This window comes from Ricinus communis, chromosome 10, assembly GCF_019578655.1.
Source record: "Ricinus communis isolate WT05 ecotype wild-type chromosome 10, ASM1957865v1, whole genome shotgun sequence".
In the NCBI taxonomy this organism is placed as follows: Eukaryota; Viridiplantae; Streptophyta; class Magnoliopsida; order Malpighiales; family Euphorbiaceae; genus Ricinus; species Ricinus communis.
The window spans coordinates 6258052-6269274 of record NC_063265.1 but is presented as its reverse complement, the minus strand read 5'-3'; the positions used below and the strand labels follow the sequence as shown (position 1 = coordinate 6269274).

Genomic DNA, 11223 nt, shown 5'->3' with positions numbered 1-11223 from the left:
ATTTTCCTTTTTTTTTTTTCTTTGTTCTTTTGAGGCAAATTTTTCTTTTTCTCAAAATGACAGTTGAAAAGAGAAAGGAATAGCTAAGCTCTGTAATTTGAAGATGGTTATTGACTGCAGTCAAAGAGCCTTTAAATTAAGTTGCAAGATAAAATTGCAATTAAAAGTGTATTTGTTTTTGTGTATGAGAAGTGTATTTATTTTTGTGTGCGAGAGATCTTAGGTTTGAGTCTTTTTTTTTTTTTTGCATTAGGGGTATTTTTATATTTATGGCGAGAGAATGACTACATGCCTGTTTGACTCTTTCTTGAAATATATATATATATAAAGTAAAATTTAAAAAAAAAAATCGAATTGTAAAAAATTAGAAACCACTGGATAAAATTGCAACATTACATAAACTTTTGAAATTATTTTGTACGCTTTATTTAAAAGGAAAATATTATAAATATTTATGTTTTTTTTTATTTTTTATCAAATTTATGATACTGTATTAAAATATTAAAAATATGGTAGATTTTTTTTTTTTTTAAGTTTTGGTTGATTTTTATTTTTTTATTATTTTTAGGTAAAACAATTAAAAAGTAACTACATTGTAAATTTAAAAAAAAAAATAGAAAAACAGTTTTAAAAAAAATTACACAATAAAAATAATATTTTTCAAAAATTCCCTTATTTAAATGATTAAGAAGTTTTATTCTCTTCCATTTTTTTTTTCTGAAATAAAGAAAAAAATATAATAAATAGTGAACTTGTCTTATTATAAAAGTCCATTGATAATAAATAGTGGACTTGTCTTATTATAAAAAAGTCCATTCATTTTCTTTCCTTTCAAGCATGTTTATTTATAAAAAGTTTATCTTTTAAAACAAAATTTAAAAATGAAATTTTATATTTGCTTCTATTATTTTTTTAAGATATAAATAAAAAAATATTTTTTTATATTTTTTGCATCATAATTAAACTTGAAAAACAAAAATTATATTTATTTTAAATGAATTTATTTCAAATTTGTTCTCTAAATTTAAAATATCATTTAAATAATAATTTAAAAACTTTCTGTATTATAGCAAGTACATATTATACAAATTCTACAATTTTTTTATAAAAATGAGAAATTATTATTTTTTTAAAAATTAGAAAATAAAATAGAAAGATTTTCTACGTGCTCGGTTTTGCAGAATTGAAGTCCATTTACACGTTTGAAAAAGGGAAAAGAATTATTGAGGACGTAGCAGTAATTGCATATGAAGAAAAAACTTTTACAGGAACCCCTTCTTCGCAAAAGTTCAAGTCATGAATGAAAAATAAGAAAGAAAGAAAGAAGCGAAAGAAGCAACGACAGGAATCAGGTTCGAATTTCTGAACCTTAACAAATTCTACAGCACAAGATTTAGGGTTTATTTGCGGTTTTAGTTTATCAGCTACTCCATATTAGTGTTGCATTTATAATATAAGTTTAACGGTGTAGAATGCTAATACTTATAAATATAAGTAATCAACTCACATTTGTGTGAGTTTTTAGTTATGGAAGTAATCGTAAATTCCTCCGCTCAATTTCTTAATTCAAATTCTTTTTTTACTATTTAATTTCCGAGTTAGTTTTAAAATGTCCAAACAGTTTATTATTAATTTGTCTTTGAACTTGAATGGGTGTTACCTGACACTTGTAATTGTACTTGAATTGATTAATATGTTTTGTTTGGTTTAACGATGGATAAGTTCCTAGCTCGCGATTGTTACTGGAGTATACTTTTGGCTTAAATTGTAAAAATAGTTTAAGTGTTCATGCTTTCCTCTGACATTATCCCATGAACTTTAAAGTACAATTTTCAACCTCCGTATGATTGTTGTATTAGTTCGAAAGCCCACAGCCACCTCATGTTTGATTTTAATTACACTTTTTTTTTTTGTCCATTGTTTTAAGTTAAGGTTATATACAATGCAGATTTTAATAAATTAAAATTGTTTGGTACATGCAGAGAACTCAAAGTGCAGAAGGTAATACAGAATGGCAAAGCATCATCCTGATTTGATCATGTGCAGGAAGCAACCGGGAATTGCTATTGGACGGCTATGTGAAAAGTGTGATGGTAAGTGTGTGATTTGCGACTCATATGTGCGTCCTTGCACGCTTGTGCGGGTTTGCGACGAATGTAACTATGGATCCTTCCAAGGTCGGTGTGTTATCTGTGGAGGAGTTGGCATTTCTGATGCATATTACTGCAAGGAGTGTACTCAACAGGAGAAAGACCGAGATGGGTGTCCAAAAATTGTCAATTTGGGAAGTGCAAAAACAGATCTATTTTATGAAAGGAAGAAGTATGGCTTTAAGAAGAGATGAAATCAGGGGCAGCCATGTTGCTGCATGGTAACAAATTACTTGCTGTGAGCGGATGCTTCCTTTTGGTTTTTTTTTTTTTTTTTCCTATCAGTATGAGATGCCTACTTTAGTGTTAGTTTTCTCCATTGGATTTTGATGGATTTGGGACTTGATATCTCTATCAGAAATCACAATTGGCAATGTCTTGGTACCTCCTTGTTTAAATGAGTCTAATATTCTAGTTTTACATGGTAAACTCAAGCTTTTCAATTTTGTTGCAGGGAATTATCTTGTTTTTGTTGATTTGACTTTTATTATGAGCAAGTCATCCACAATTCCAAGAATCCTCATCCAGGCACATAATCCTTATACAGCATTATGACTTAACAATCTACATATTCAGAGATCCAGCAAAAGAACTACTAACTGGAAACTCTTGGTTTAGTGCATTGTTCAGATGGATAACTGGCATTGTGTTTATTTGTAGCGCACAAGTGCAATATCTGTAGAATGTTGCAATTGTAACTGATTTGAATTAATGGATTTCTTAATTTCATGCTCACTGAAGCTACCTTTGGATTGCTGCGCACGCTCTTCAATTGTCTAAGCATCTTTGAGGAAGGAGATGCAACTTAAGTGATTGTTCATGGTTAATGCAGACAAGCTTGGCAGCTGCATGTTCAGGTAAACCAAAATGGGTAGGAGAAGCCCATGTTTTGCACACCATACCTAATAATTACAGTGAGTTGTAGGTTAAGAACCGATATAGAGTACCTTTAGCTGCAGCAATAAATGGCTGGATAAAGACAACCATAGCTTACCCCTGTTTGGTTTGTCCTCAGAATATGCTTCAAAAGTCAAATGTGTTTCAAACGCAATTTTATTTGTGGGAACATCTTTTTGTAATGTTCCAACTGTAGTTCAACGGGTGAATCAGGTCATTCTGAATAAATATTGCTGATGATTGGTTGCTGGTGGCTGAAAATTCTCGCGCGTCGATTGTTGCAGTTATTTTTCTTTTTTGGTTGGAGTTAAATAAATAAAAATATGAGACTTGTTAAGTTTTAGGAACTAATTTAGACTCTTTTTGGTGTTAGTATTTTTTTTTTTGGTTGAGGAATTAACTCACATATGAAATAATTTTTGTTTGTTAGTTGTGTTATTTCATTGGTAGCTAATCTTTTCTCATGTCTTTGTAGACTGTTCGATCATCATGAAAATTCATCGGGACGGTTATGCTAAATATAGTGAATAATTTTCTTTGAAATAAATAATTACAGTAAAACCTCCTTATAGTTTTATATTTGGGACCGAATAAGATTTATGACTACAATAGTTATAATTTAATGGAGGTTTGAGTATTAAATTTATTTTTTTTGACTTAATACTTAATATTATTGATGAAAATGATAGTAACCACATATCTTATCATATTATATAAATAAAATTAAAGATAAAATAATAACATAATAATATAAAATATAGCATAATATATATTTTATATATATATATATATATATATAAAATATTTTTGTAAAACGGAATTTAAAAAGTCTATAATTTATTCCTAACTGGCCCAAATTAGCGCTAGATTCTTTTATAACTATATAAAGTCATTCTTATTTAGAGTATCGCCACAAAAAAATTTTACTTTACTGTATTGCACATGTAACTTGAAATAGTTATGATTTATATCAATGATATTTTAGTAAAATCTTAAATTAACAGATAAAAATTCTACTAATATAATAATTTTATTATAAATGTATATAAATCATCATATGCTATTAAAACTATAAAGCATTTCAATACAGATTAAAATGAGCTAAGAAGTCATCAGCTCATGACTGATTTATGAATTATTGAATCAGTTCGATTCAAATTCATTCCATCTTTTGAGTTTAGACGAATTTAATTGAGTTTAAACAAATTTAATAAATACAAAGTAAAATAAAATAATTCTTCAAACTATTGAAAAAGTAAAATATTTATTACGACCCGATATGTGGACTCGTAACCGGCACTAGAGAATGGGTAGGTTTAAGGCCACCAAATCCCGTAGTAAGCCTGACAAATCACTAACTCAATCAAATTGGAGTTCGGACTCAATCCAAAGTACTTTTTTCTACAATTAATCTTAAATCAACGGGTACTATAAATTAAATTCAGTCCGCCAATATAATTAGGCGAGATTTGGATTTATATAAAGAATTACAAACTGATAAGTCTAAAGTTTCTACTGCGGAGAATTTAAAATTTTGCAAGCCAAACGTATCAAAATCAATTACATCAACTCAATGATGAAGGAGTCGGTCTGCTAGATAAGAATTGCGGGAAGACTAACAATCACCTGAAAAACAGTGAAATTAAAACTGTCAGTCTCGAGAGTGAGTTAAAATCATATATCCCAAAAATGAATATAAACATTTCAATAAAATATTTGCTTAGTTTAAAATAAAAAATACATGTCATGATATGCTTTTGCAAAAATAAAATAAAATAAATTTTTATTTCATACCATGGGACGGAGCACCTCAGTAGAACCTTAAAATAAAAAATACATGTCATGATATGTCAGTCTCGACTCTCTTATTCCAACAGAACTGGCGCCCGGAGAGCGAAGCTCGACTAGGGTCCTTAACTCCAGTAAGGTCACTTAATTATCACTATCAGTCTTAGCCTTTCGGGTTTCTTACTCCAATAAGACTGATGCCTAGAGAGCGAAGCTCGACCAGAGTCCTTAAATCCAGTCTGGTCACTTAAGTTTCTAGATAAGCCAACGCTGAGAGAGTAATGCTCGACCAGAGACCTTTACTCCGGCAACACACTCTAGTCAGCCTAGAGAGCAATGCTCGACCAGGGCAAGTCCTAAATTTACCTTTTTAAATTTACCCTTTTACCCTTTTATTATCAGTCTCGGATTCATATCGGTGCACACGCGGTCCTGATACAATCCATCAGGTGGCATGTTCTACCGCCGTCCCATCCCGAGTCAACTAGCAATCAATAAAATCATAATGCAGAAAATGAAACTTATATAAATAGAGATTAAATAAATGATTAAAATATTAAATCATGTAATTAGAATTATTTCGTAAAATCTCAGCATGACACATGTAAACAGACATATGACTTTAACTCACAACTTTGACGACCTCCTAACTCTGCTCCGATGCCTCGGGTGGAGCGAGCCGAACTGACGGATTATCTAATCACGGGAAACAATTCAATCAATAAAATTAAAACATTTGACAATTAATCCTAGGTCTAGACTCCTACGACTCACTGTCTAAAAATTTCAACTCGGGTAAATTTTACCGAAAATTCGGCAGAACCTCCCCTAAACACGAACGTTCACTCCCCGTAAAACGGGTACAGAACCTGCCAGAATACACTTCAAATGTTTCAAAAATTTAATTTTAACAAGAGTCGAGTCCCCAAGACTTCACTATTTTTCCCGACTCCGCCACACATCATAAATTACGACTATTAGCAGACGGTCTGACAAACTATTTATTTTAACTAATAAACCTCACATAATTTTTCTAATATTCAACACAATAATTAAATACATCATTTTTTATCAAAGAACTCTAAAATTTACAGGCTAGAAATTTACCGAGACGCTTGATCACTCGGCCGACCAGCCTCCAATCACCGGAGTCCGATCGACGATCCAAACGCACCAATGGACTCGTAACAACGCGCTGATGACAGAGAGATTTACAGACGACCTCGGGCGGCGGTTTTCAAACGGAGTCCGATCACCACGAAACTGGTGCCATTGGAAAGCTTGAGCTAAGGAGAGTCCGGATATGCCCTCCGATCGGCCAAAACTCGCCGGAAAAGCTTGAAATTTCGCTGCCTCTACTCTTTTCACCTCGCCGGATCTTGCAATTCCGGCAGCCTCAAGGGGTGGTGATGGTCGGAAAAGAAAGCCCAGAATTTGTTGATCATTTTGAGCACAAGAACGCCGCAAATGGTCGCCGGAAACTCCATAATCGACAGCAAGAAAAAATCTGTCATTCTAGCCACTTCCGCCACTGCACTCGCCGACCTCCGCTGCACCTCTGGCCATCGCCACCACGCTCGGCTAGCTAACTATTTAATTTGGGCCCCTAACTATTTAATTTAGGCCAAACTAGAATTATTGAAAATATACAATTACTTATTTACCCTTGCTTTTAAATGTAAAATTATCAAAATACCCTTACCGACATATTTAATTATAAAATACCATACACACAAATTTTCAAGAAAACTCCATATTAATAAAATTATATTTTTAGTCCTTATTTCAAAATTAATTATCAATTTAATCCTAACCGTTAACTAACTTAATTAATCAATTTTTCTAACTATTTTTCAATTAAAATTAGCACCATTTGCTAATTAAAATTTTCCTTTTCCCAATAATTATTTTATAAAAAAAATTTCTTTATTAATTCTTCCATAATTTTCAAATATAATATTTAATTCATATTTTTATATTAGGAAAAAAATTTAGTGACCAAAAATATAATTTATTTCCCAAGAAATTTACTTAATTACTTTCTTGAAAATCAAACTTGTGGAACTCTTGGAATTATCGGCAGGATTGGTAAGGTGGAATGCAAGTTGGACTTGCCGCAAAATATTTTTTTAGCAGGTCAATCTAGTATTTCGTAGATCTGTATTAAGGAAGTGTATTTTCGATCTTTCGCTTGTGTTGTAACCTCGGTGTGTGGAAGTAAGTGAAGATTTGACTTCCGAGGAGCAGTCAGCCAGGATCGTGGTTTCTCAAATTCATCAATTTTTGCTCTTGAGTATTGCCGATGGCCAAGGTCTTGTGGTTGAATTATTCTATCGAGGAAAGTACCCCGAGAAGCCAAGCTGGAGATGAGAGGTTCTTATTCTCATTAGTTTCAGTCTTAGTGTGAGCCTTATTCTTTTAAAATTCGAGGACGAATTTTCTTAAGGGGGGAGAATGTAATACCCGGAAATTTCTCCTTTTTAATAATAGTAATATTAGTCTAATAACGAGTTTTTATTTAAATTAATATTACTTTATTTTTTAATTAGTTTAATTGGGATGATTTAAAATAGAATTTCAATGCTAGATAAAAATAAGAGAGTTATTTTTTTATATCTAATTAAGGGCTAACTTGCCTTCCTTACCAAACCACATCACTTCTTGCACATGAGACGCCTTAGGAATACATACTCTCTAAAAGAAATCTTCACGTGCTCCCACTTCGGGTTCACACAACTCCTCTGCTTTCTGAAAGCTGTCTTCAGTCGCTCGCAAGAAAAGAATCTTCTCTGAAAGATTTGGATCAACTCTAGTCCTGCCAAAAATCCATTCGCCAAATTCCTTCCTAATGACGTGTCCCTTGCACATACAGAATATCCTTAACATCCACATCACATCACCCACATCACATCACCCACGTCACATCATCCATCTGGTTGCGATAACCGATACAAAACCATGTCATCCTGTCATAAAATTCCTCCTCGAGTGAAAACTAAAAAATCTCTAAAAACCGACATGAAACCTACTGCGCCACAGATTCATTCTCATAACAACTCATCTTGTCATCCAGAGAATCCCAAGCTAACACAATTTTATTTTGAAAGATTTACTTATTTATTTGCTTTATAACCATCACTGATATAAATTTATTATATTCTAAAAAAAATACTTTTATAAAATCGTAAAATCTCTAGTGATTTTCTTTATATAAAATTCTACAATATCGCGCACCAGGGTGATGATGCCCCCTATCACTAAGAGTTGCAATGCACGATGTATGATGCATGCCCTAAAAATGAGTATGGAAATGTGCATGCCTAACAATGAAATGCCATAACGAATTCTTTCGGGAATGGGTGTAATATTGTACTTTAAAACACTTTGTTCTACATAGAAAAATAAATAGTGTTCGCTTAAGTTTCTCTGAATTCCGAGCATCCGAGAATACTCCTACCACCATTCTTAAACTTCTTACAACCACAAAACTCAACTATATATGCTCTGACCTCTGCTCGACATTCCACGCATTAACTTCGGTGCTACTCATTAAGGCGATGCCTGATGCGATGACGAGGCAGTTCATGACATGACTGCGACTACGCTCTATACTAATTCTGACTGTGGTGCCCACCATCAAAACAACAATCGAAGCATCTAAGGCCGGTCTGCACTAATCACTTAAAGAAAACGACATGAGTCTACCGCGCTTTTGATCTTGCTCTCACTATAGCGTTCATTTCCAATACGGCATCAAAGACAAGCTCACAAGAAAAGAAAAGATAGACCCCCTAACAGTGAAAGCTGAGACACTATAGTCAAAGAAAACAAACAAGGACATACTTAATCCTAGCTAGCAGTAGTAAGAATCTTAACCTAGGTCGAAGGAAAACTAAACCTAAGCTCTGATACCAACTTTGTCACGACCCGATTTGTGGGCCCGTGACCGGCACTAAAGAATGGGTAGGCTTAAGCCACCAAATCCCATAGTAAGCCTGACAAATCACTAAATCAAATTGGAATTCAGACTCAATCCAAAGAACTTTTTTCCACAATTAATCTTAAATCAACGGGTACTATAAATTAAATTCGGTCAGCCAGCATAATTAGGCCAGAGTTGAATTTATATAAAAAAATTACAAACTAATAAGTCTAAAATTTCTACTGCGAAGAATCTAAAATTTTGCAAGCCAAACGTATCAAAATCAATTACATCAACTCGACGATGAAGGAGTCAGACTGCTAGATAAGAACTGCGGGAAGACTAACAATCACTTGAAAAACAATGAAATTGAGACTGTCAGTCTCGAGAGTGAGTTAAAATCATATATCCCAAAAACGAATATAAATACTTCAATAAAATATTTGCTTAATTTAAAATAAAAAATACATGTCATGCTATGCTTCTGCAAAAATAAAATAAAATAAATTTTTTATTTCATACCACGGGACAGAGCACCTCAGTAGAACCCTAATCCCAATACTAACATCTCGACCCTCTCATTCCAATAGAACTGGCGCCTAGAGAGCGAAGCTCGACCAGGGTCCTTAACTTCAGTCCGGTGACTTAATTATCACTATAAGTCTTAGCCTTTCGGGTCTCTTATTCCAATAAGACTGGCGCCCAGAGAGCGAAGCTCGACCAGGGCCCTTAAATCCAGTTCGGTAACTTAAGTTTCCAGATAAGTCGGCCCCCAGAGAGCAATGCTCGACCAATGACCTTTACTTCGACAAACACACTCTACTTAGCCAAGAGAGTAATGCACGACTAAGGCAAGTCCTAAATTTACCCTTTTACCCTTTTATTATCAGTCTCGGATTCATATCGGTGCACATGCGGTCTTGATGCAACCCATCAGGTGGCATGTTCTACCGTCGTCCTATCCCGAGTCAACTCGCAATCAATAAATCATAATGCAGAAAATGAAACTTATATAAATAGCTATTAAAATATTAAATCATGTAATCAGAGTTATTTCGTAAAATCTTAGCATGACACATGTAAACAGACATATGACTTTAACTCACAACTTTGACAACCTCCTAACTCTGCTCCGATGCCTCGGGTGGAGCGAGCTGAACTGACAGATTATCTAATCACGGAAAATAATTCAATCAATAAAATTAGAACATTTGACAATTAATCCTAGGTCTAGACTCCTAGGACTGATTGTCTAAAAATTCCGACTCGGGTAAATTCTATCGAAAATTCGGCAGAACATCCCCTAAACACGAACGTTTACTCCCCGTAAAACAGGTACAGAACCTACCAAAAAACACTTCAAATATTTCAACAATTTAATTTTAACTGGAGTCGGATCCCCAAGACTTCACTATTTTTCCCGACTCCGCCACACATCACAAATTACGACTATTGGCAGACGATCCGACAAACTATTTATTTTAATTAATAAACCTCGCATAATTTTTCTAATATTCAACACAATAATTAAATACATCACTTTTTATCAAAGAACTCTAAAATTTACGGGCTAGAAATTTACCGAGACGCTTGATCACTCGGTCGACCCGCCTCCAGCCGACGGAGTCCGATCGACGATCTAAATGCACCAACGGACTCGAAACAACGCGCTGATGATGGAGAGATTTACGGACGATCTCAACCGTCGATTTTCAAACAGAGTCTGATCGCCATGAAACCCGTGCCATTGGAAAGCTTCAGTTGAGAAGAGTTTGAATATGCCCTCCAATCGGCCAAAACTCGCCGGAACTTGTCGGAAAAGCCCGAAATTCCGGCTGCCCCTACTCTTTTCATCTCGCCGAATCTTGCAATTCCGGCAGCTTCAAGGGGTGGCGATGGTCGGAAAAGAAAGCCCAGAAGTTGCTGATCATTTTGAGCCCAAGAACGCCACAAATGGTCGCCAGAAACTCTATAATCGGCGGCAAGGAAAAATCTGTCGTTCTAGCCACGCTGGCGCCATCGCCACCACTCGACCTCACTGCACTGGCCGCCACTCTCGGCTAGCCACGGATGGCAGCGCGACACTCTTCTTCTTCATCCCCGACGCCTCCCCTCTTTCTTCCTTCTTTCTTTTCTTTTCTTTTCCTCTCCATATCGACTTTTGGTCCCTAAACTTTTCTTCTTTACTATTTAGTCCCTCAACTTCTTCAATTACTAACAATTTCGTCCTGAAAAATTTTCAATTAACCCTTCAACTTTTCTTTAGCTTTTCAATTAAGCTCCTAACTATTTAATTTAGGCCAAACTAGAATTATTGAAAATATATAATTACTTATTTACCCTTGCTTTTAAATATAAAATTATCAAAATACCCTTACCGACATATTTAATTACAAAAATACCAAACACACAAATTTTCATAAAAATCCCATATTAATAAAATTATATTTTTAGTCTTTATTTCAA

At 34.1% G+C, this 11223-nt stretch overlaps 1 protein-coding gene across 3 annotated transcripts; it reads left to right on the top strand.

Moving 5' to 3' along the window:
• Window positions 1-1197: 1197 nt before the first annotated feature.
• Window positions 1198-3308, top strand: LOC8286338 (PHD finger-like domain-containing protein 5A). 3 transcript variants are annotated; one of them, XM_002532065.4, is made up of 3 exons: window positions 1198-1352; window positions 1983-2371; window positions 2605-3308. In XM_002532065.4, the coding sequence occupies exon 2, from the start codon at window positions 2012-2014 to the stop codon at window positions 2342-2344; it is 333 nt and encodes a 110-aa protein (XP_002532111.1). In that variant the 5' UTR covers window positions 1198-1352; window positions 1983-2011; the 3' UTR covers window positions 2345-2371; window positions 2605-3308. The 3 variants fall into 3 exon arrangements, with proteins under 3 accessions (XP_002532111.1, XP_015582662.1, XP_015582661.1); XM_015727176.3 differs by having other exon boundaries at window positions 1983-2388; XM_015727175.3 differs by lacking the exon at window positions 2605-3308 and having other exon boundaries at window positions 1983-2570.
• Window positions 3309-11223: the final 7915 nt, after the last annotated feature.

Excerpts from the sequence above, each read along its gene's own strand:
- LOC8286338 (XM_002532065.4), top strand. The coding sequence starts at position 2,012 with ATGGCAAAGCATCATCCTGATTTGATCATGTGCAGGAAGCAACCGGGA.